Below are 27,030 nucleotides of genomic sequence, written 5' to 3'. Positions count from 1 at the left end.
AAACCTCCACATCCCAAATTTGGTTCCGTTTGCTTGATTAGTTGTGAGTTATGCTGAATTTGGTCTTTCATTTGTACGGCAGCTCCCCCTTAGAGAGGGGGTGGCGTGTCTAACCATCATAGAAACATTTATTGCACCCTAAAACCTCCACATGAGAAATTTTCTTTCATTTGCTTGATTAATTCTCAACTAATGCAGAAACTTTTGTTTAATTTGTGTGGCAGCCCCCCTTAGAGAGGTGGTGGAGTGTCTAACCATCATAGAAACATTTATTGCACCCTAAAACCTCCACATGCCAAATTTGGTTTCATGTGCTTGATTAGTTCTCAAGTAATTCAGAAATTTGTGTTTCATTTGGGGGCCCTTAGAGAGGGAGAGGAGTGTCTTACCACCATAAAATCATTTATTGCACTCTAAATCCTTCACATGCCTAATTTTGTTTCATTTGCTTGATTAATTCTCGAGTAATGTTGAAATTTGTGTTTCATTTGTATGGCAGCCCCCCCTCAGAGAGGGGGGAGGGGTCTCAAACTATCATGAAAATCTTGCCCGGCCCCAAAAACCCCTACATACCAATTTTCAGTTCAGTAGTTTTCGAGTCCAAAAGAATCAGACAGACAGACAGACAGAAATCCATTTTTATATATATACTAGCTAACCCGGCAAACTTCGTCTCGCCCATTTACTTGATTAATTCTCGAGTAATGCAGAAATTTGTGTTTCATTTGTATGACAGCCCCCCCCCCCCCCCCCTTTGAGTGGGGGAAGGACTGTCTAACCATCATAGAAACATTTATTGCACCCTAAAACTTTCACATGCCAACTTTGGTTTCGTTTGATTGATTAATTTCCGAGTAATGCAAAAAATTGTGTTTCATTTGTATGGCAGCCCCCTCTAAGAGAGGGGGAAGGAGTATCTTATCACTATAGAAACATTTATTGCATCCTAAAACCTCCACATGCCAAATTTGGTTTCATTTGCTTGATTAATTCTCGAGTAATGCAGAAATTTGTGTTTCATTTGTATGGCAGCCCCCCCTTTGAGTGGGGGAAGGACTGTCTAACCATCATAGAAACATTTATTGTACCCTAAAACTTTCACATGCCAACTTTGGTTTCGTTTGCTTGGTTAATTTCCGAGTAATGCAGAAATTTGTGTTTCATTTGTATGGTAGCCCCCCCTTAGAGAGGGGGGAGGGGTCTCAAAATATCACGAAAACCTTCCCCGGCCCCAAAAACCCCTACATACCAATTTTCATGTCGATCGGTTCAGTAGTTTCCGAGTCTATAAGAATCAGACAGACAGACAGACATCACTCCATTTTTATATATATAGATATATAGATTACAACGACCCTACATTTACGATGTTCACCTGTTGAAGAAAGATGGTTGACTAGTTTCGTTGGATAATAACATTTTAACTGTTAGAGGCGAATGAACTGCAAAGTTTAAAGCCTCTTAAAAACAAAGAAAGAAGAAGATAACATTTTTCGATAATGTCTTGGGTGCCACTTCAAATAATTAGTCTGGTTGAACAGCTTCACTAGAAGCTTCACGTGATTGTGGTGAGTCTCTCATAATGATCTTCACGTTCTGAAAATATTATTACCCTCGAACGATCCCATCCTAGTTGTTCACCTTTTCATATTATTATTTTTTGATGAGATAAATAGTAAGCGGAAGTTCTCTATACTCCTTCGAAAGGCTTGCACTTTTCCTTCTCAAATATGTTTTTTTTCACTTTTTATTGGTTGATTTGTCTTAAACGCTAAACAAATCTCTATACACTATACAATCATTCCCTATCCTAGACTAAATTTGCTCACTATTCTCTTCTGTTTATTCATTTTTCTTACGGCATTTTTTATTCAGCTCAAATTTTTTGCTCTATATAAACAAAATTTGATATTCAGTATCTTTTTATTTTCGCATCACGGAAAACATCATTCTTATTTTTGCTGTTTGCCTAAGATCACTTTAGTGGTTTTGAATTCATTCATTCTTTTTCCAGACCCTAAATTTACAATTTCCAAGACAAATTCGATATTTTCACTTCCTATCCTCGTCTAAAAGTCTTCACGTTTTTATTTGTGCTTTGCGCGCATTCAGCATACTGCCGGAAATTGTGCCCCTTCAGGAAAACATGTACTAAATTTACAAACGTTTGCCAATAATCGAGTAGCCTGAAGTTCACTTTCCCGAATGAACCGAACGCTTTAACTGCAACAATTTAAATTCAGTTTATTCAACTCTCTACACAATTCTTGATGAAACTACACGTGTAAAACAATCGAGAGCTCAAGGAAAATGATTTCGTTCATATGCTTCCATAAATTGCTTTTCGTCGCGATAGGGATATATGCGCTTGTGTGTAATTATTGGTATTAGTCTGTATGGGCATGGGTACTTCACATACCCCAGCACTGATAGAGTAACAACTAAAATCTACCGCCCAAAAACAAGAAACGCTTCACAGCTAGCTAACAATTTGGGTGTTGTTCGATCTCGGTTTTGTTTTTAGGAGGAAACGAATATGCTCTTACTTTTTTTTCCTTGTAGAACGCATACACAATATAGTCATGTACTTCTACCACTACTAATGTTACTGCTACTAATACTAACTGATGATAGTTGTGCATATCCGGATCTGACACGGTGACCTTAATCCGGCCGATAGATGGGCGTCTTCGGTATGAATTCTATCAGCAGCACGTACTCCATCATTGAATTCGAGTCGCACTGCTGTTTGCTCAATCGCCAGTGCAGTCCTAGCTTATGGTACAAATGACTATTCTCCCACTCGAGCAGTTTGTTGAGTGTGTGCTGAGTCTGGAATGAACGAACAAAACAAAACATTACAATGCACGAAATTTGTTTGATAACAATCACCACTACCGGGTTGGACTTCGCTACTTACTCGCTTACTTAAACATATCACAGGCCATAGGGAACATCCGAGGGTACAGCAGCAACACACGCAGCCACAAAACAGCCACTTCACGTTGACCGGAAGTGTCTTCTTGAGGACCGTGTTGATGCGCTGGATGGTTGCCTTGAATTCCTCGGGGGCAACGCGCGACACCAGACCGGCTGGAAACTGCGCATTGAAACGGTTGCTCAAACCGAAACTGAAATTGGAAGGAGAGAAGAAGATGTCATTAGGTATTTTATTTCCAGTGAAAGACAGTGCAATTAAGTATGAGAATGTGATGGATTTTGCGTTGCATATGAGTCCATCGATATCTTATTTGCTGACTCGCATCAATTTCGTATCAAGCTGATTTTATCTACTTATTTTTTATAAGTGTTGTTTGGACGCAAAACAACGATTTCGACTGACTCAGGTCATTTGTGAGAAATGTAAACTAGACTCTGTACATTCAAGTCTGTTTGGAAAGAGCCACGTAAACCCAAAAGATTGAATTTAAAGATTTATATAAGCAAAAATAGTACATTTAAAAAAACTAACAAAATTCTTGGCCTCTTTTCATGGCGGAATCTTCCATCGAGTAGATTTTCCCGGTTGTGATCGAGCATTGTCACGAAGGCAGAGGTTAACGGTTGAGTCCGACATGAGCTGGGTATCTCGAACACAACCGTAACCGTATTGCAATGAAAACCTTGTAAATCCATCAATGAATGCCTGAACAATAAGCATGCAAAATTGGACGTTTTTCATGAGGAGACTAATGATTAGTTTACCCATTGAATATGTTTTCCCTAATATGTTCTCGCGCAATAGCAATGAATGTTTGCCCATGGTACTCTCAAATTCATTTTTAATCCACTGCAACGATATCACATGAAAACCCACTTTCCTTTGAGTATTCTGTCTCTTCATTCACCACTCGATCTCCTTCAGTTGTACCCAGCTGCCGATCTTCCACATTGGTTTTGCAGAATTAGAAACGACCAGTTGACCAATGTGATCTCCCCTTTAGACATGGAATTACGTCTTGCCTTGTGCACAAGGATAATTTGTTACTTTGACGAAAGAAAAATTATTTTAGTTTTTTGAATCGATTTAAAAAAAAGTGCCAAAAACAGGATTTTAATAGTGCTTTGCAAGATCCACTGTAATTCTGCAAATATCGCAGCAAGTTCTAATGTTTGCAGGCAAATTTTTAGTCTAGTGTATTCCCTAAACATCCGTGAACGTTTCATATTGATACGTTCAGCCGTTTTTTCTAGCCGATTTTCCAAAATTTGGAGTAAATTAGAGGAGCATTTAATCGCAAATCGTATCAGAAGTACAAAATCCTACGGGAATCTCAGAACGAACGATTCGTAACTTTCGTTTTCATGCATTTGTATGTAAGGTGTAATGATATTCACAAATATACATACGCATTTCCACACTCACACGCACTCTTCACCCACAAACTCATAAAGACAGTAGTTACGAATCGTTCATTCTGAGAGTCCCGTAGGGTTTTGTACTTCTGATCAGGGTTACCACAATAAAATCTGTGTTTTTGGTCTCGAAAAATCTTTCTATCTTCGTTTTTTCTCAGAAAATCTGTATTGAAATCTGCATAAAAATTAAACGTTTAAATTTGAAGTATAATCTTAGCTTTAGTATCAGTGATTGGCAGAGTTATTATGAATTCGACTATGTTGAAGTAGTAGAGCCAGAACTGTAGTGAAGTTGCAATGCTTCATTGAGGTGTATCCGAAGCTCACACAGTTACCAGGGCCCGCTTATTTACATTGCGCTACGTAAGTAGCTTTCTTATAACAATTACAATCTTCTATCTTCTATATATATAAAAATGGAGTGATGTCTGTCTGTCTGTCTGATTCTTATAGACTCGGAAACTACTGAACCGATCGACATGAAAATTTGTATGTAGGGGTTTTTGGGGCCGGGGAAGGTTTTCGTGATATTTTGAGACCCCTCCCCCCTCTCTAAGGGGGGGCTGCCATACAAATGAAACACAAATTTCTGCATTACTCGGAAATTAACCAAGCAAACGAAACCAAAGTTGGCATGTGAAAGTTTTAGGGTACAATAAATGTTTCTATGATGGTTAGACAGTCCTTCCCCCACTCAAAGGGGGGGCTGCCATACAAATGAAACACAAATTTCTGCATTACTCGAGAATTAATCAAGCAAATGAAACCAAATTTGGCATGTGGAGGTTTTAGGATGCAATAAATGTTTCTATGGTGTTAAGATACTCCTTCCCCCTCTCTTAGAGGGGGCTGCCGTACAAATGAAACACAAATTTTTGCATTACCCGAGAATTAATCAAGCAAATTAAACCAATTTAGGCATATGGAAACTTTAGGGTGCAATGAATGTTTCTATGGTGGTTAGATACCCCTCCCCCTCTCTTAGGGGTGGCTGCCATACAAATAAAACACAAATTTCTGCATTACTCTAGAATTAATCAAGTAAATGGGCGGGACGAAGTTTGCCGGGTTAGCTAGTAATATAATAAGATAACAATTCAGAAAGGGAGAACTCTTAACAGTTGAAAATGGTCATACAATTGTTTTTAAGCCATATACTTAGGATACGAACAGATTCTCATTTTATTTAGATTTATTTTTTTCTGCTCATTTTAGTAGCTTCCGTTCTACAGTTTCAACATCAACGTAGGTTTATGTTGCTTCTTCAGATTTAACGTTTAACGACGGATTCCAGTGAGAGCCATCTTGAGTATCATTTCCGTGATGCCACCGATATCTAGTTTTATTTTCCCGAAAACTTAATCCTACGTCAAAACGTATCGAAGATTATTTTAAATACTTTCAATCACTTTTTTCACTTTTGAAATTCATATTCACTGTGCTTTAGTAATAAAAAGATAAACAATGTTCTTTATTTATTATAAAGCTAGTCGATTACACAGATTGTGCATATTTTCACCTCAGATCGAACATGAGGAAGCAAGATTCTAATGATGAGATGGGAAAAATATTATTGACATCAAGCCATAGCAAATATTGGAACGTTATTCATAAAAATCTGTAAATCTGTATGAAATTAAAAAAATCTGTAATCTGTTTCTACAGATTCTTGGTTCCAAAAAATCTGTATAATACAGATTATTCTGTAGACATGGTAACCCTGCTTCTGATACGATTTACGATTAAATGCTCCTCTGATTTACTCCAAATTTTGAAAAATCGGCTAGAAAAAACGGCTGAACGTATCAATATGAAACGTTCACGGATGTTTAGAGAATACACTAGGCTAAAAATTTGCCTGCAAACATAGGAACTTGCTGCGATATTTGCAGAATTACAGTGGATCTTGCAAAGCACTATGACAATCCTGTTTTTGGCACTTTTTTAAATCGATGCAAAAAACTAAAATAATTTTTCTTTCGTCAAAGTAACAAGTCCTTGTGCAGAATTTATTGGAATTTTCAAAACTGCCTTTCGGTTTGCGATGCGAAGGTTACTGAATTATTCATCATCAAAAGCGAAGGGGTAATTTTTCGTTCATACTGAAATAACTCTGTGTGGCAAGGCCCTACAGGAATGTCTTGGGACCAAATGAAAGCTGGTTGATAAGGTTAATTGGATTTTCTGTTGAGTTGATTGGCAAAACATTGCGTTAGTCCAGAATATTCTTGAAAAAACGAAGAAAAATTGATTTTTCATTCCTTCCCGATATTGTTGCCTACTACGCCTACACACGCCAAGATAAAAATATTCTGATACATGAAAATTGTAGCTTCAAAATGATGTGCATTCCATCGATATGCGTTGATTTTTCACGAAGTTACAGCATGTCAAAAATCTCTTAAAATTTCTGAATTCGCACTTTGTTCCTAGGTAGCGCAATGTAAAATAACATGTCCTTGTAACTGTGTGAACTTCCATAACATTGTATTTCTCCAATGAAGCATTATATTTCTACTACAGTGTATGTGCTTTAGGGTGCCAATGAATGTATGGGAAAAATTCGACCCTAGAATTTCAAAAAGTTACCCCTTACAAAATGTATACCACCTCGAAAAAATCACCCAAGGGGGGAGTAAAGGAAATCGGCAGTACGAGACGAAACATTTTTCATACGGAACTTGTTACTAAATGTTGATTTGCACGATAATATACCCTATGCAAAATATTAGCTCATTCGAACTTCATTTATTAGTGTTGCAGACGTAAAATTTGAGTTTTTAGAAAACCGATAAATCACCGGAAATCGGGGTTTTCAAAAAATTTTGTTGATGCTAAATGTCTTAGAATTGCATGACACATCGAGGTTTAAAGTTATCTCAAAAAAATCGACTTTTCAGACGGAAAAACGACCAAGTGCCAAAAAAAATTTTTTTTTTCGAGATAACAATAAATCTCGACGAGTAATTCAATTGTTAGTCATTTAGCACTAACAATTTTTTTTGAAAATTCCGATTTTTAGTGATCTTCCGTTTTTCAAAAAAACTAAAAATTTTTCGTCTGTGACACCAATAAATGAAGTTCGAATGAGCTAATATTTTGCAAAGGGTATATTATCGTGCAATCAACATTTCGCAGCAAGTTCCGAATGAAAACTCGAGATAACTATTTTTATTGGTAAAAGCCCAAAGCCATACGTTTCGTTTTGTATTCCGAAAAAAAAACTAAGTCCCAGAGTGTCGATTTTTGAAAAAAATAATTTCGAAATGACACTAGATCATGCAATTTTGGCGTCAAAATTTTTTTTTCGAAAATCCCGATTTCCTTTACTCCCCCCTTGGGTGATTTTTCGATATTCAAAACAAACTCAAACTTTGACCGCTTTGCGCCAATCTCTTTTAAGTTCGATTGCGGTAATATTCGGCATAGGGTGTTTTTTCGAGATGGTGAACATTTTTTATGAAGTAACTTTTTGAAATTAGAGATGACCATTTTCATTGGCACCCTAATGTGCTTGCTAGCTCTACGTGGATGTCATCAACATCGTTGAATCAATAGTAACATTGCCAATCAAATACAAAAGAGTATACTACAAAATTGGACTTATAGTACAATAAATAAATCTTATCAATAAATATTATAATACAGATTTTCTGGGAAAATACTTAGATAAAAAGATTTTTTGGAGATTCTGTTTGGCAACCCTGCTCGATGGTACTCTAGAATTTTAGGTCGTTAGTGAATGAGAGTTTTGACGAAGCAAGCAGCAAGTACAAGTCGTTGCTGAATATTTTCAACAACACCGGCCCGAAAACGCTGGCTTGCGATACTCCAGATGTGATGTTCAGGACGCGGGCTTGAGTTGAATTGAACGCGATAAAACCCGTTCTGTATCACAAGTATGAAAAAATCCAGTTTGGTGAGTGGATCCGGAAATCCCTTGTGTTTCGGCTTCTCCATGATTAGAGTATGCGGAACCGTGTCGAACGCTTCACTTCTTCACTTCACTGATGATTGATATTCCAACTGCCTGTGCGTAAAAGAATTTAGCACCATGGTTCTGAGATTGCGGCAACAGTAAACTTCTATTATACATTCCTAATCACGGTTTCGTGAGATGAAAGCGCATCCGCTTCTGATCGGAGAACGCCACATTTTGTTTTCCTACTGCCATAAAAATTGCTTGGAAAAATAGTTTCTTCATTGCAGATTCTCCCCTATTTCCAATCCCTATAACCCGAATAACTTTCCTAGTTTCCTCTGGATTTTTCTATTATCCAGCTCTGGCCCTTTTCAGCCACACCACTGCTTTATTGTATAGTTGGGGGAATGGGTTTCGATGATTATGGAGCAAAATCACGAAGCAATATGGAAGGACTGACAACAAAAAAAAAACACAACAAACTATTCCAGTAGTGTTGAGCTTATTGAAGCCCTATATATTAATAACAATACTGGCTGTGATGATGAAACGATGTCACGTTCGGCGGGAAGAGAGAGCGACGAGACAGGGAAATTACCTTGATTGGAATATTAATTTTCTCACTTGGCCATCCCCCTCCACCATCCGCTATCACACCCACCTGGGCTCTGATTTCATTTTTAGTGTGTGGTTTTGCCAGTGATGTGGTAGGGGGGTTCGCTTTTGCATGGTCATTTCTTTCTTTCTTGTTCACTTGTACCCATACACCTCCACCTCCAAACACGCTGCACGTTTTCGTCTACGTCAGTTCAGCCGGGCTTCAATTTAAAGCGCGATTTATGCTCTTGTGTTTCGTCATTACACCGCAAAAGCATGTGTAGAATCACACACAATTGGGTATTGTGTTACGGGGTAATATTTGTCGATAGTTTAGAGGTGTTGTTTGTAGAGATTTGGCAATTGGCAGCCCGCCACTCGGCGAGGTGATGTTGCGCAGGTGCTTAAACAAGCTGTTATGTGTGGTCCGAAATTTGTTCGCCATTGGCGCCCACATGTTAATTATGTTTAACAAATTTATTTTGCGTTGGTTGCTTCAATTTGATTGAAATAGAACGAGTGTGACGCCGAATGTTATTGATTGATTGCCGTTTCGATGCTTGTGTTTAGGGAGTTGAACACGTAAAAAACTGGGCACGAACATTTTTTTAGCGCTAAATGCGTTTAATTTTCCATAGTTCCTTCCCAATTTTGCATTCATCCGGGGCCCATGAATTTGATAGAAAACTGTCAGGCAGTACGTATCGTCGTCCATAAGCACGCATTCATATTTTGCTTGCAATTTTCCACTACCTTGCATTCCGGTCCGGCACAAACTGGGCCTTACTTACCTTACCTATCAAGAAGTCGTCTCCATTCAACTCGGTTGGAACTGTTTGTCACCAGGATCCTAGGCATCTCAACACTCGCGAGTTATTTTCGGTCTGGTCGAGATATCGTGCGCGCTGCGCCCCTCTGTTTCTGGTGCCGGGGGGGTTGCCGAAAAGAAGTTTTTTGACCGGCATCCTTGCGACGTGTCCGACCGCATTCTTCTGACTTTTGCCAGATTTGCAATGGGGATCTCTCCAAACAGAGCGTGTTACTCATGGTTCTTGCGTCTACGCCACTAGCTGCCTTCGGCTTGTACTCCACCGTAGATAGTCCGCAACACTTTTCGCTCAAAGTCTCCAAGTGTGTGAAGGTCCTCAGCTAGCAATGTAAACCACCGGTCTACTCAGTGTTTTGAACAGTTTCAACTTCATGCGGCGGCGCTCCCTCCTCGATCTCAGGGTTTCCCGGAGTGAAAAGAAGGCATGATTTCTACCTCGAATGCGTCTACGAATCTCCTTACTAGTATTGTTGTCGGCGGTACCCAGCAATCTCAAATATACCAACTCGTCTACTACCCCAAGCACGGCTTCTCCTTTTAGTCTGGTGTAAGTGTCCTGCACCGTTGCAAAGTTCCGTGCTATCATGTCAAAGTTCTCAGCGAAACCTTGCAGTTGGACCCGCCATGTGAATATTGTGCCAGTCATGTCGTTGGCCGCCCTCCGAATGACACCTTCATGGGTGATGGGACACGAGAATACCCCTGAGACACGCACGTAGCCCCTTTCACGGATCAGGGTAGTCTTGACCAGTCGCGTAAGTTTGTCGGAGAAATTGTCCCGCTCTGTCGCATCTGATAAACAGTCGACAGTTATGACATTAGAATATATAAATCGCTACTAGATAGTGTTCCGAGCCGATATCCGCACTTCGGTAGGTGCGTATGTTAGTGACTTCTGAGAAAAACCGTCCATCGATGAGAGTGTGGTCAATTTGGTTTGCCGTTTGTTGGTCAGGTGGTATCCATGTGGTTTTATAGATAGGCTGACCAAATATTCAGAATTATATTTAGAATTACAAAACGGGACAGGTGAGCAAAAAAAAACTAAAAGACATAATATTTCTTAAAGAATTTGATGTAGATGATGGAGAAACTTTGCGAAGTATAATCAGATCAAAGTCCTATTTGCCAATTTTATTCCAACTTTTCCCTTGTCCACATTTTATTCGTGGTTTTTTTTGACGTAGAACTACGTCTTTCATTAAGGGTGCCAAATCAGAAAACAGGTCACGTTCTTAGGGGCTGTCCACATACCACGTGGACAACTTTAGGGGGATGGGGGCTACGGAAATGTAAACGCTTGTCCACGGTGAGGGGGGAGGGGGTATAGACAATATCCACGTGGACACGTTGAATGAATATGTGACGTAGGACTATACATACATACATATTTTAAATATATTGTTTTATTTTCTTCTCCTACGTGAATACCTACCTATCTACCTGAAAAATGGATTAGTTTACTGTTTACTCTTTATGAACATGTTGAAGGTTCTGAAAAGAACCTTTGATGTTATGTTTTTGCGTTTTTTTTACAAACATTCTCAATTTTTTCTCACTATCTTATAGTTGCTTCTTGATATTTTTCTGAAGGCTTTGTACTTATTAAATGTTCAACGCCGGGCATCTTTTGGCGTATACATATATCGTACAATCAAAATGATGGCTGTGATAGGGAATGCATAGGTGGTCATCAGCTCATTCACTATCATATATTTCACTATTGAGCACATTACCGTACCTTAAACTGTGGTTTCGGAAACGAATGAATTATAAGATTTATAGTCTCCGCAAACAATGTAAATAAAAATGAAAAAGAACTGAGGTTTTGGAGACGAACTTTACGATCTGTCGAGAAATAGATGAGCTATAAGCGTTCTGAAAAACCAACAGTGAATACAGGGACGGATGACCTTCGGATTAAAGTCCTTTAAAATAAGAACAGAGCAGCAGGAAATACATAGCTCATCATGTTGCTCCTTAGTTATGTTTCTATACAATGCAGATGTAACCTCAGTCAATTTTCAACATCAGTTATCAACCAAAGAAAGCAGTTCTTGCTACCGAGAAAATTCGTGAATGCCATCCTGCATACAATGTGTTGTAATTTCAAGCCACTTTCAATTCGGGAACCATGCATGGGTTTGTGAAAACTGAATGATCAACTTAAAAGACCCCAACCACCAATAAGTTCAAAAACAAGCATAAACAAAATAAATCAGTTCATATTATATATTATGTCACTTTAGAATGCATTGGTAATGTGAATAATTTTTAATAACTCTTCTTTGAATGGTTTAATGGCCCTGAAAAGCGCCGTGTTTTACGGTGGCTGGTTTTGCCACCAAAGCAGTCTGTACAAACAATCTTTTTCCTTTTTCTACCTGCTGCCGTTTTGCGATTGCGTTTGCCACTCGCTGAAACTAGTTGTTGCCACCGAACCAAATGTGCTCTGTTCTGTACGCGGGTTTTCTTATTGTTGTGAGCAGCTTTGCAAGCAAACTCGAGCACTCCGGCGGCCGAAACTCTATAACCGCTGTTAGGTATACTGGTGCTCCGGCACCAATCCGTTCGGCCTAGTTACCCTTGCGGAGCAATCAGTGAATGCGACCAACAGGGAACTGCAGACCTGCACGATTCGAGTGGGACTTTGCCTTTCCCTTAACTTGTCCTCCTTCGTCACGTCCACACGTCCACGTCGCTGCTTGTGTTGCTTTGTTGATGTGATGCGATGCGATGTGAAACGATGCCAAACAACCATGTCCAACTAAATATGTCGCATTACAGGTCCGTCCAATTAGCTAAATGTCGAACTAAATGTAAATTACTGTACTTTCAATCTGGAAGCAATTTAATTGGTGAAAATTGAATAATCGAGAAAGTCCAAACCATCAATAAGCTCAGCCCTGATAAGCGACGTGTTTTATGGAATGGTTCCAATTTAGAAAACTAAGTACTCGTGGTTTTGAAAAAAAACCATTTCGAACGCCCTCGATGCCGCCTTGTTCTGGATTTGCCACCAAAGCAGTTTGTATAAAGAACAAACTTTTTTTTTATGCTAAAGGGTGTGTCACATCAAATTGCATCACGGAAAAAACGCTGTAGAAATTCGCCCAGTAGACCGATCCTTTTGAAAATTTTAGACAGTAAAATAAAAACTATTAAACAACTTTTGGCATTTTCTTTTTATTCATACTTCGAGCCCAAGCCCGTATGCTCGCACCTTCCTCTTTACCCCGTCCATAAGGCTCTGTACAACGTCAGGTTGTAGTTTTTTTTTTGAACAGAAATCCATTTTCTCTTGAAGTCCGCCTCCGATTTGACAACTTTTGGGTTCTTCCGGAGGGCCTGCTTCATAATCGCCCAATATTTCTCTATTGGGCGAAGCTCCGGCGCGTTGGGCGGGTTCATTTCCTTTGGCACGAAGGTGACACCGTTGGCTTCGTACCACTCCAACACGTCCTTTGAATAGTGGCACGAAGCGAGATCCGGCCAGAAGATGGTCGGGCCCACGTGCTGCTTCAATAGTGGTAGTAAGCGCTTCTGTAGGCACTCCTTAAGGTAAACCTCCGCTTTCCGCAAGAGCAGATCGCTTGCCACACCATGTACTTTTTGGCAAACTTGGATAGTTTCTGCTTGCGAATCTCCTCCGGAACGCTGAATTTATCCTCTGCGTAGAAGAACAACAGGCCCGGCAGCTGACGAAAGTCCGCTTTGACGTAGGTTTCGTCGTCCATTACCAGGCAATGCGGCTTCGTCAGCATTTCGGTGTACAGCTTCCGGGCTCGCGTCTTCCCCACCATGTTTTGCCTTTCGTCGCGGTTAGGAGCCTTCTGAACCTTGTATGTACGCAGGCCCTCCCGCTGCTTGGTCCGCTGGACGAATGAACTTGACAAATTCAGCTTATTGGCGACATCCCGGACCGAACTTCTCGGATCACGTCTAAACTGCTTAACTACGCGCTTGTGATTTTTTTCACTGACGGAGCATCCATTTTTACCGTTCTTCACCTTCCGGTCGATGGTTAGGTTCTCGAAGTATCGTTTTAATACTCTGCTGACCGTGGATTGGACGATTCCCAGCATCTTACCGATGTCCCGATGTGACAACTCCGGATTCTAGAAATGAGTGCGCAGAATTAATTCACGACGCTCTTTTTCGTTCGACGACATTTTTCCAAATTTACGAAAAATTGACAGTGAAGCATGGCCAACGTGATCTATACACTCTTATATGATTATAAGCGAAAGCTGAAGATATAATTCCTAAAAATTAAAATTCTACAGCGTTTTTTCCGTGATGCAATTTGATGTGACACATCCTTTACCTGCTGCCGTTTTGCGATTGCGTTTGCCACTCGCCACTCGCTGCAATTGCCTGTTGTTGTCTTGGTGTCCACCGAACCGAATGTGTTCTGTTCCGAATGCGGGTTTTCTTATCGTCGCGAGCAGCTTTGCCAGCTAACTCGATCACTTCGGCGGCCGAAACTATATAACGCCGGCTAGGTGGACTGGTGCACTGGTACTAACGCGCTCGGCCTAGCTACCCTTGCGGGGAACTCCAGACCAACACGGTTCGAGTGGGATTTCGCCTTTCCCTTCACTTTTCCTCCTTTTCCATGTCCAACCATGGCTGCTTGTGTTGGTCTGTTGATTTGATGTGATGCGAAACGATGTGGTGTACGGTTTGGATGAGAATGATCGTTACGGCAGCGAAGCGGGGATTTTTAAGCTGACTGGCTGGTTCGAGAATTACGCATGTGTGAGACTGCGACCAATGTTTCGTTCATATTTTTTCTTTTTCTTTTCCAATCGTGCTTCATTGTATTTCGCTGCTGCTCTGGTTGCCCGTTTTGGTCGGTACGATTTGAGGAGCACAAAATGGACAAATAAAAAATGGGCACATATTTGGACATTGCTTGATATTTCACAATTATTCAATTATTTATCTCAAGAAAAATGAAATGTTATTCGTTATGATAGATGCGTAGATATATTTCCTATCAATTGATGCAAAAACCTTTGCGATCTATTGAGAAATGCTCGAGTTATAAGCGTTCCAAATCTTGCACTTTTTCCTACTTGTTCAGGGCCTAGATTTTCATTTCACCCCCTATATCATCCGGTTAGACCTAGTCCTACGTCAAAAATAAATGAAATATGGCTCTTTTGTGTGTTCTGTGTAGCAGAATAATACATTCTCTTCAGGTATCTTGAACAAGAATAGTATCTGATAATTATTTTATATTTTTAATAATATTTTGGTTGAAATGCAAGGAGATCAATAGATAATTGTTAAGTTAGGGTCTGGACTATGTCTACTAAGTATTGAAACAACATCGAATAAAAATTTCAACAACTTAAAATTGCTTTTATTGTTCGATATTGTTATTATAAACATGGTTCATGACCGTGCGGTAATCTAAAACTTTAATAGCCTTGCATAGCAGATGGAAAGTGTACAATGCATTTTCTCAAAGACTTCACCAACGCAACACGACCGCAACCTTAGGTGGATGTCCAATATATCAACGACTAAAAACTGACAATGATAGACAATCATTCATAAAAATTAACAACGCAGACATTGACATGGAAAATCGTTCGGCAGTGCTATATTCGCCTCAGCTGATCAAAACATTCAATGCTCATATTAATGTTGAGTTCTGTGGTTCGATGAAGAGCAACAAATACATTTGCAACAACGAAATTTATATTGATATTCTTCATTTAATTTGTCTACTTTACGACAAAAATATATTCCTATTTTCACTTCAGATTCGTTAATGAAATTCATCGGAACTGGAATACAAAGAATGGTTTGTTTTTTTTTTTCAATTTTTGTCGGTGGTCATCGACTTGGCGCTCTTTTCCTCGGTATGTCAAACACAAGAGTAACGAACGTTTCACGTATATGTAGATCGTTAAAACGTTTAAACACACTTACAATACAGTAGTTATTTTTGATTTAACAACCAACATATTCGCTAGAAATAATTTTTATGGCAAAACAACGTTCGCCGGGTCAGCTAGTTATTTCTATATTATTTTTACATTTTTAACAGGTTTTTCAAAGGTAGACCGCGTTTACAGAATCACATCACTTACCGCAGTGAATCCTGATTTTTAACCTATCCCACTAACAAATATCCCTTCCATGATAAACGCTAGGGAACCACGCTATGGAGGCGACCCTTCTGGCCTTCGGGCGACGAATATCATACTAACATTCCTTCCCTTCCCCTGGTGACTGTAAGGACGTAGCCGGCGTCATTATTGACCATTTAAAGCTCTAATCACCGATATTTTGCACAACGAGAATGATTTGCTAGTCCCAAGCGTCATTCTGTGTGTTCTGTGTGCAATTTAGTTGGTTCAGGTCAATCACGGAGAGCAACTACGAATTGTACAGTCTACCCAAGCTCAAGCTCAAATAAAGTGAGACATAAACGGAGAATAGAAGGGTGAGTTTTATCTGTGAATGAGTGTTGTTGAACGAATTTCGATGCGATTTTGCCCATACCTGCTCTGGAGTACAGCCGCTCCGTTGTGTAGCTCATTTGACGTTATCCGAGAGCACCACGCGGAGGCGAACTACTTTGCAACCCCCAATTCGCTTTTTGGACGAAAGATTGCGAAGTCTACAGTGTTTCTATACACTCTCAACTTCATTCAGTTGGCAAATTAACTCAAAAAATGCCTTCATGACAGCACTTTTTAAAAAGTTCTTATTTTTCCGTGCTCAATCTTTAAATAGCACGTATACAAGACAATCTACACCGGGAAGTATTGTTCCGAAACCTAGAAGCAATACTCCCCGGAGTCTGGAGTTAGCTATGATTACTCTTTCGATAACGCTTCAACATTTCCGGTGAACCCCAGTGCAGAGAACATTAGTCAAATTGTTCTTAATTACATCCAGCATCGATAAAAGCAACTTCATCCAACCTGTTCCCCGGAATTATCCAATCTACGCACGGATGATAATTTACACGAAACGATTGGGCGGTGGTATCATGGCTATAATTGGGGGTTTATTCGTTTCGAACACTTGATTCAACGTGGCTAAGAAAGATTTTGATCCAAACCATAGGTAATAAAAGTTCTACTCACACTGTCATATTTCCAGCTCCTCGTATAACGATCGGATCCGGCACCATCTGGACGTGGCCCTCCTCCAGTTCCTCAGGCTCAGCGAGTTCCTGCTCTTCGTATATTGCGTCGAAATCAGCCATCTTCTGCTAGATCTAGTGAAATCCTCTGTTCCAATATTCGAACCCCCAACTTCTTTGTTTCTTCCGAGGATAAATAACGCACACCGTTCAGCTGGTGTCGCCTTCTCGTAGGATGATACCCCTGAGGCGAGGTTTTCTTTTCGCCGTCCACCTGGACGTTCCTCCTTTGTCCCGTCTTACTCTTAATCGCAGCAGTCGTCGGGTAAACAAAAGCTGATGAGACATTTACGACAGCAGAGCCAGGAGAAAGGAAAACATTCCCCCCTCTATCCTGTTGTTTCCTTTTCCGCACGCAACACGTTTGCACTTCTGCACTTCGGTCAGCTCGACAGTCTTTGTTTATTTTCTTTCCCCACCCCCACAGAGAAGCAGCTGATGCTGAGGATCACACTATCCTTGAACCTTGCTCGTTCGTTGATATATCCCTTTTTTATACACACCACTGCTGATTTATCGCACTTGATATTTAATTTTCACGTGCTTCCGCTGCCAGTTCACACATTTTTATGATATTTTGGTCTGTTTTTTTCCCAACACTTACGAGCACTTATTGCTCTGTTTGTTTTGACTCATGACGCAATTTACTCCCACAAGCAGCGAGCACCACATAACAAAGCTGCTGGAGTATCATCTGTGCAGAAGAGAACAACGTCACCACATGTTGCAGCGCGACTGAAATCGTATTATTGATACTATTTTTTTTCTTCTCTTTCCCTAATTGCGATTCAAGCACTTCGATATGTTCGTAGGCGGAAATTCCACTGGCTGGCTGACGGGTTGAATCCCAAACCGAACGAACGTCGTCTGCTGGTTGCAGCTATTCTGTGATGTGTTGCGTTCGTTCGTTTGAGACTTGTGATGGTCAATTACCATTCACCACTACTGCGCTGTTGGGATTACCACCACCAACGAGTACAACCTAGCATAGCGAGAGAACTCAGCTGTGGTCATGAGATTGATTTCGCGGGCAGGGATGCTAGTTGCAGTGATTGAAAGAAATGAAGTCAGACATAGTTATTACGGGTTGCCTACCGGAATTGAATATTTTACATAGCGTTCATGTCTATTTTTATCAGAAATATGAATAATTGAAGCTAACCTTCGAAAAGGTAATAAGAGATATTGGGTCACATTCAAGTAGAGTTTAGAAAACAAACGCTAAACTATTCACAATTTATTGATACAAGTTGAAATTTTTAATTACAGCAAAAAATGAACCTTACAAATATTGGATGGGAACAAAGACAAATATCTAAACTATTTGAAATAGCAATTACATTAAAAACTGAAAAGAATTGCAAGAAAATCATTGTCATTTGAATAAATGGAAAATTTATTTACATTTAGAGATATCGGTTAATCGCTCGAATAATGCATATAATCGAATATCTGCTATTATAATCGAGTAATTTTGTATCTAATAATGCAAAATAAAAATCTGAATACACCGAATAGAGGACAATTACTGCGACTAATGAAACAAGGAACCATCTCTTTATGAAATCGAAAGAATTAGGCAATTCAATTTTAATTTCGTAAACGATCAAGAGAAGGACAGAAGGAAAACATTATACGATACGAGTGAACCGTGTGTACGACCCTGAAATAAAAATCTCACCTATCGGTAGCGGGTGCAATAAAACCCAATGCAATAGAATAACGGAGAATAAAAGGACCAAATAGATCGCACACATTTCTTATCGTGCTAAGTTCGTTGCCCTCAGAATGCAGTTATGAGTCAAAGATAAGCTCTAACCAGGAGTTGCATGTGGTGAATCACAGATAAGTGATACGTAGAGGACTTAAGTGCGATTCACATACAACATCCACGTCACGTTCACGTTCCGTCACCTCACGTTGCGTCAATTATTCTTCCATGCAATTCCTGTTGAAGCATTCACATACACCAGAATCGGCAAGTCAAAGTTGCTGTTGCCGGTGTATGTGAATGTTTGCATAAGAACTGCTTGGAAAGATAATTGACGCAACGTGACGGGACGGAACGTGAACGTAATGTGGATGTTTTATGTGAATCGCACTTTATATGCAAAGGAGCAAGAACGTTTAACCCATTAACGACCAAGCTGCAAAAATTATTTATTTTTTTAACAAAAGCCATCGGTGTAATTTTGATTATTGGCGTTACAGAAACCCCAATCTTCAAGAATTTTTTTTTCGTTCTTCCGTTTCCCGGAAAATGACAAAAAATCAAAAAAGCGCCAAACAAAAACATTGGCCAAACCTACATTTTTGTTCCTGTATGAGGTTCAATCCAATGCTTTTTTTCCTACATCACAATGTGTGATCTTTTACCGAAGTAATATTCTAGAAAAATTTACATATTTTCATATTTGGTAAGGTTTTGTTTTTTGTTAGGTTATGTACTTTCCAAACATAGTTGCTTTAAATTGATTGTTATGCCCGATAAAGTGATACTGATTTGAATCAAATTTATAGTAAGTGGTAGCTAATAGATTAAGCTATCATTTGAAGCCAAAACCTTACCATATGGTTGCTTTCCAAAGCCATGAAAAATTATCGAAGTTACTGTTCGTTTTTTCGAACACTTGACATAAAACGGGTTAATGTTTTCTCTTTCTTTCACACATTAGTTTCGAATTAAGGCTAGAATTCGGATAGAATAAAAATTGTAGAAAAACCCAAGGTTCTCTGAATAAAGACAGTAGTCTTTGGAATCGTGTCGTACGATTAAATCCGAAACCTCCTATTGAATAGACTGACAAGAGTTCTTCATATTCAAGTTCATATTTATATTCAACGACAACGTGCTAATATGGTTTATTAATGGTACAGGACGGATTCGATTACAGGGAAACTTCGATATAACGTACCCTCGATATAACGTCACTCGATTTTTGATTCATCCCCTTAAAGTTAGAGAACACCTTTCTCACATGAAAAAACTAAATTTATCCAGATTCGCTCAGAAGGTGATAGACGATCACATTTGATGAAAAATCCTTCTACGCATATGTTCGAATTTCAACAATGACAAAGTTGTATAACTTTTTTTTGTTTCGGACTCTGTTGCCTCAAACTGGCTCTACATTAAAAAGTACGCTACGGAAGACGATTCTAATACTTTTATTTGAAAGATGAGAAAATTTAGTACATGACATATTAGTAGAACAACTAAATTAGTGTATTTTTATAACATTTTGGAAGTGAAAAACTCAAAAGTGAATAATTTTTAATGTGTTATTATTAATTTCGTCCTAAAAATTTATATAAAACTGCATTGTCTCTATAAATTAAATTGAAACTCTCTAACCGCTCTACAATTTGTTCTATGACACCCAATTTCTATCTCTCTTAATTTCGCTGCAATAATAGCCAGCTTAACGTTGGAAGGTAACTTTCTTCTTTTTTTTTTTATCTTCGCTTATTTTTCGTCGGCCTATTTCCGCCACTTTAGTGCCAATCACCGACATCAGGGAGGCGACTCCACCTGTTCCTACCTATCAGACTCAACAACTCATGAGCCGGGAGCAACTTTCTTCTTGAAATAAGTCATATTTAAAATATAAAAAAATATATTTTTCTCCTTTCTTTCACACATTAGTTTTGAATTTAGGCTAGAATTCCGATAGAAGAAAAAAATGTATGAAAACCATGTATCCAAAAGTACGAAATGTAATCGAGTCCAAAATTGTATATAATCGAGTCCGACCTGTATTATGGATGTGCTAAATCATGCAGACTTCAATTATGCACGGTTTTGGTGCTGTCCTGGTCAAAATTCACGGCGAATTTTCAATAATTTGCACGAAATCGTGCATAGTACTATTCATCAGTGTTTTGTTTAGTTTCTGATAATCTTTGGTCGTTCGAAGAAAGCTTAGTCGTTTGCTCAGGCTCAGCCATTTGTTCCAGATAATTTAGGAGGACTTCCAGCTGACAATTTTTGTATGATCTCTTTTTACCGAAAACAAGCGACCCACTGGCTGTGTGAAATTCCATGGCAGGCAAGTAGCCTCATATGCGTTTGTGGCGAAGGTTTCACGACATCGACCATGTTTTTGGTCGTGCGAGATGTATCTTGTAGCCAGATCGAATTTAAAAAACTTTCTTCGGGCCCGAAGGAAACAACCCAATGTGCCGGTGCGGAATGTGTTGCCTCGATTAGGCCTTGATTACATGTCCAAAATCTAACTTTTCCTCAAAACTGTCGATCTCCGTGTTTAATCATCAGTATTGTCCAGATCTTCTTATGTCCCTTCCTCTCCATGATAAAAAAAAATTATCACCCTACTAACATCCAGTCGTCTTCGAGTAATCGGTTTCCCATCCTATTAACGGTAGAATAAGCAAAATTGTAAATATGCTTCAGAACTAAAACCAGACATAGAATTTAAACTCCTTTAAACTTATGTAACTGAGCATGTACAAATAAACGATTTATAAAAAAGTATCCATATATATTCAAAGTTGCACTAAAATACCTACCAATGGCTGCCACTTCAGTTCCGTCAGAGATATTATCTTCAACAGTATTTTTGTAGAACTCGCCCTTCACGCCTATCCGATGGACTACGGCTTCTGATAAAAAGAGACGCCACAAATGTTTAAAAGAGCTGAAGAGATTTCGCGCCGGAATTGGGACCGACAGTTACTGAAACATCTACGGCCCATACCAGGAAATTTCATCGCACATATAGAACTGCGACCCGAAGGCAGCTTTAAATTGTTAAAAGTTAAATGAAAAGTTTTACTTCATGTAAAATATTTTTTATTCAATAATGAGCGTTATTAGTGCGTTGCAAGAACATTCTACCTATCTATGTTTTGCTACAAACCCTTATCAAATGCTTCCCTCAGCCTGTGAAAAACCTCGATTAATGATTGTGTTCAAGCTTAGGTCAATTATATATACCGTACCCTAAATGATTTGGCGGTCGCTCCCACTTTACCGCGCAGATCATCATCTCAAAATCTAATCTGCATACGCACAAAGCAGATAATAGATTTATAATCGCTTTTGTCTCAAAACGAAACGAAAGACAGATAAAACTAGATAAACCTATAGCTTCAGCCTCTTTATACGCAGAAAGTTCACAGAGTACGCATCAAAAATAATATCGTCTTTCAAATACAATTTCGAGCAAAGGAATCGAATAGTTTTTCTATTACTTATTCGCGCCAATTAGTGTCCCGTCCACAATCCGGTGAACCAGTCAAACTTAGTTTCACTACAGATTGGAAACATGAAATCCTTGAGAAACTCCATCGCCACTCGCAATCCCGGACATGAGCAGTATTAGAGTTGAAACTAAGCTCTAGAAAATCGTGTGGGTATTCCCAATTCCAAGCTATCCGTGCCAAGCCTGAATGAATCGCTGAGAACGAGTCAAGTGCTCAATCAGCTCAGTTAGAGAATTCGCGAGGAAATAAGTAAAGAAACAGAGAAAACAAAAACAAATTGACAAAATAAATAAAGGAAACAGAAAGCATGAGAGAAAGTTAGAGGAGTAGAGAGGGCGAACAAAAGTGCAAAATATAGACCAGAGAAGGATGATAGCAAGAAACAAAAAAGGTAGAAAGAAATAAAAAGGAAGACAGGAAAGAGGAATGCGACCCCTATGACCAAATCCGCGCTGATCACATAGATTAGAATGGGATCTTCCATTTTTTCTATAAAACCGCGCGTAATGAAACGTGCCACACAAAGTACAGCCGTGTGCTATTTATCTCGGAATATCTATCAAGGAGCAAACAAAACTTCATCGGGAAGAGATAGTTCATTAAGGAATGTCGTAGAAGGAGTTATATTTACACACAAATAATGTATCTTTTAGGATGGATGCGATTTGTTAAAAGTTTTGAGTAAGATCACTTTCTTACAGCATTACAGCATTCACCCATGTAGAACTGCGGCTTCAAATCTCCGGATTTGCAGCTAAATATCAATAATCAAAGAAATTCATTTGCGTTTGGTTGTATTCCAATGATTTCAGGTGGTTGGAAATTATTTCTTAAATTTTACCTAATAACTTTGCAATCGTTTACTATACTAATCTTTTACTTTATTCAACAATGCCTCAGTTTACACAATTTCTAAACGAATTTTAAGGTCTAGTGAACCTGTTCATGAATCAAAACGGTGCTTCTATGGACAATAGATAACAGTACTCAGTATTAACAAAAGTTGTCATCCATGCTTGGGAAAAGATTTAATGGAAAATTCCATGTATTGCGGCAATGTGTAGATGTAAAAAGCAAAGGGTTGTTCTGTAGGTTCAAAAATGAAGATAAAAGACGGAAGAGAATTATATGATATAAATTTCATATAGAAGCCCGCACATCAAAACACTTATCAGTAGATACAAATGTAAAATTCACAAAGAATTAAATAAATCTTGTATATCTTTCATATCATGCAAATTATGTATCACTTCCAGTACGACACCGATGTCAAAATTTAAACCGACCGCAAAGGGTTAATAAAAAAATTATAGAAAGGAAACAGTTCATTCAGTTTGACTTCAAATATTTGAGAAACAACATGCAAAAAAGGAACAGAAGAGATGTTATTCATCTTTCTTCCAGTTTCAAGTTGTGACTAGTGATTATTTGCAATAGATTGTTATCTGTATGTACGTTATCTGTAAGTGAAAATAGTTATGCACATCGGGGGATTTTTTCTTCATTCGACCTCTGTGAGACACAAATTTGAAATACGAATGATTTTGAATAAATCATTGCACCAACGTGTCTCTTAGACATAAAGTTATCACAAATTAGACCCAGTGGGTCAAATGTGAAGTTAGGGGATGAATGAAAAATTTATTATACCTAAAGATTTTTTTCAACACGAATGGTGAAATATGTTCGAACCGGAATTGCGAATTCTGCGTAGCGCAACACCGTGACACCATTTCTAGCAGCACTGTTCCATCCAACTTGTAATCTCGCGCTCATTCGTCTCTCTGCCAGCGGAAATGGGAATCCGTCACACCAACTTATTTGTTTTAACGAAATCCAATCGCAATAACCTCCGCGCTTCCAGATGTCCTTCACGAAGCGAACTACTCACAATCACTTTCCAGTTTTCCTTTCTCTTCGTTTTTGTTTTTCACTAACCCCGTCAGATAACGTTTGATGTTGTCCCAGACGGTGGAATATTATTATCAATCATCCGAGAGCGGAGCGCTCTTTGTTTCGTCACAGGAGACAATAATTGCACTTACAGCGCCAAAGCAAAAATAAGTGCTGTGTTGTCTGATGAGACCCACATAACAAAACAAAAATGCACCAACGCACGCACACTTTTACGTAAAACCAAAATGCAATTACGAGCGAGTTATGACAGTGTTGCAAATACACCACACGGACTAATTTCGATTACTTCACACCACTATTCGCACACCTTTCGTAATCATTTTTTATGCTTCCAATTTTTGTCCAATATGATAGATCGAAAGCCCAAAACGAATGACACAGTGGAGCCAATTTTGATTCCCAGCAAATATTACCTATACACAGCAAATAAACAATTGTTCGAAACTATGTACTAGCAATTTACATTGCTTGAAATTTGTTCACTTTCGATACTAGTAGCAACAATCCTCGCGAAATGATTTGTTGATGCCCCTTGAGACCAATAATCACAGTATTTCACACTGGTTAATGGCGGGTTTACATTAGGGAGATCTATAGCTATAGATGGATTTATTCACGTGAAAATAGGTGTAAACGGGTGAGAACAAATATGATACACTTATTCGAGGTATATATAACTTGAATAAATTCAGCATATGTAAACGCTTGTGAATTTCTCACTGGTGAGAAATCACTAAAGTTGGATGCAGTTCTACTTTAGGTGAATAAACTCACCGAAAATATGAATATATTCATTATAGAAGTTCACGCTAGTGTAAACGGTTGATGCGATTTCTATAAATCTCATCATATTTCTTCACATGAATATATCACTGGTCTAAACCCACCCTAACAACATACGATAAAATTTGATCGTGGGATTGCTTGACAGTTTGCGAGGAAAACATCGCATCAGATATGAACCAAGATGTTTATATGGTAGGAAGTGTAGCCGTTTTGGCCAAGATGCTAAACCACAATAGATACAATACGGCAGCGCAACTTATGAAAAAGGCCTTTCAGCCATTTTGGAATTTGTATGTAAACAATCTGCAATATTTTGCAATATCTTTTCTTTGCTCTTTGTGTGTGGAATTGTATTGGTGGGAATAAGAGCATTGAAAAGTTGAAAGGTAAGTCTTTTACGGTTAAAGTTAGGTTTGTAATATACTCTATCGCATTATATGTTTCAGCTCAAGAGAATAAATCGACTCTCAGTGTCGGTTGATGATGGAGATATTTTACCCGCGTTAGTTTTACACCTAGAGACTTCAGTTAATCGTTCGATTAATTCAAATAATCGAATATCTGTAACAGTAATTTTATACCAAATAATGAATAATCAAGGTATGAATACATCGAATAATTATCAAAGTAATCGCGATTAATGAAAAAGGGAACCATTTTTTTCAGAAAATACAGTGCAAAATTTGTTTAACCGTCATGGTGTTTCGTCAAAATTCATAGAATATGCTAAATCATTTATGGTAGAAGCTTGATTCCTAGGTGGTGGAGGAGACTGGGAAGAAGAATTCAGGGTCTGCAGGAGTAAAATGCGGACTTGAAGAAGGTGGTCTCAGCTCCCGTTCTAAAATAGTAGTATTCAAATTCAGAGCGCCGAGGAAAAAATACCATACTAGTGATCAATGATTCTATGACCAAGCAGAGATATTCAAACAAATCAGCTATTTCAACAAACAACATTCGAAGAACAGATAATTTTGAACAGCCAAAATTTTGGTTGGTGCAAAAAAAATGCATGTCGGACTCGACTAATATCGACAGACTCGATAATATGTGATTCGAATATATACAATTTTGAACTCGATTATATACAGTTTGGAAATTTTTTTATTTTTTTTTGTATTTTAAGTATGACTTATTTCAAGAAGGAAGGTAACCTTTTAACGATAAGGTGAAATTTAAGTGGCTATTACATGTACAGTGGGGTGAAAATCGTAATTTTTGAAGATTTTGCTTGAGTTTTCACCAGTTATATCGTTATATAGTTATTGCAGCCAAATTAAAAAAGCAGAAGTTGGGTGTCAAAAAACAAATTTTAGAGCGGTTAGAGAGCTTTAATTTAATTGATAGAAATGACCTAGTTCAATATAAATTTTCAGGATAAAATTAATAATAACACATTAAATATTATTAACTTTCAAGTTTTCCACTTCCAAAATGTTAAAATCCACTAATTTAGATGTTCCACTACTATATCCTGTACAAAATTTCTCATATTTCAAATGAAAGCAACAGTAGTTTTTAAAGTAGAGCCAGTTTGAGGCAACAAGTCCGAAACAAAAAAAAATAGTTCTATAACTATTTCATTGTTGAAATTCGAACATATGCGTAGAAGGATTTTTATTCATCAAATATGCTCGTCTATTACCTCCTGAAAGAATCTGGATAAATTAATTTTTTTTCATGCGAGAAAGGTATTTTCTGACTTTGAGGGGGTGAATCAAAAATCAAATTCCTCTTTTATATTCAAGAAATAAAAAAAAAACATACAAAAAACGATTAAAAACTTTTTTCTGACTCGATTATATACAGTGAAAAGGAATCAGAAACTATATATAATAGAGTCCACCCTGTATTGTGCATCATTTTCATGGTGTGCTCTTTTTTCAATCATCCTCAAAAAATCATGAACTTCTAAATTATGACATATTTTTTTATCATAAATGTCTGTTTGTTTTGATTACAAGAAATAAATATTCGCTCGATTAATCGAATACTGAAAGACAATTAAGGCCCATTTATACGTTGCTAGTAGCTGACTTGACAATGAGCAGCTACTGACCCGGTGGACTCGCTTGACAATTGGTTGACTCGCCTTGTCCGTTCACATAGTGTGAGCTGCTGGCGAGAAACTAGATACTACGGCACGGGTTTACCTGGGATGCCAGGCGATTTTTCAAATGTCCATCAAATAGTCAGAAACAGCAATCAGGTCCGAATTTGTCA

General features: G+C 38.4%; 1 protein-coding gene across 8 annotated transcripts; it reads right to left on the bottom strand.

Moving 5' to 3' along the window:
• Positions 1-1,723: 1,723 nt before the first annotated feature.
• Positions 1,724-24,590, bottom strand: LOC129774812 (cysteine-rich hydrophobic domain-containing protein 2). 8 transcript variants are annotated; one of them, XM_055778799.1, is made up of 4 exons: positions 24,435-24,590; positions 16,820-17,613; positions 2,921-3,131; positions 1,724-2,832 (listed from the first exon to the last, which is right to left on the bottom strand). In XM_055778799.1, exons 2-4 carry the CDS (start codon positions 16,939-16,941, stop codon positions 2,665-2,667), a joined length of 501 nt encoding a protein of 166 aa, XP_055634774.1. In that variant the 5' UTR covers positions 16,942-17,613; positions 24,435-24,590; the 3' UTR covers positions 1,724-2,664. The 8 variants fall into 8 exon arrangements, with proteins under 8 accessions (XP_055634774.1, XP_055634775.1, XP_055634773.1 ...); XM_055778800.1 differs by having other exon boundaries at positions 16,820-17,572; XM_055778798.1 differs by having other exon boundaries at positions 16,820-17,917; positions 24,435-24,578.
• Positions 24,591-27,030: the final 2,440 nt, after the last annotated feature.

This window comes from Toxorhynchites rutilus, chromosome 3 (assembly GCF_029784135.1).
Source record: "Toxorhynchites rutilus septentrionalis strain SRP chromosome 3, ASM2978413v1, whole genome shotgun sequence".
NCBI lineage: Eukaryota > Metazoa > Arthropoda > Insecta > Diptera > Culicidae > Toxorhynchites > Toxorhynchites rutilus.
The sequence above is the reverse complement of the archived record's forward strand: the minus strand, read 5'-3'. Positions and strand labels throughout refer to the sequence as shown.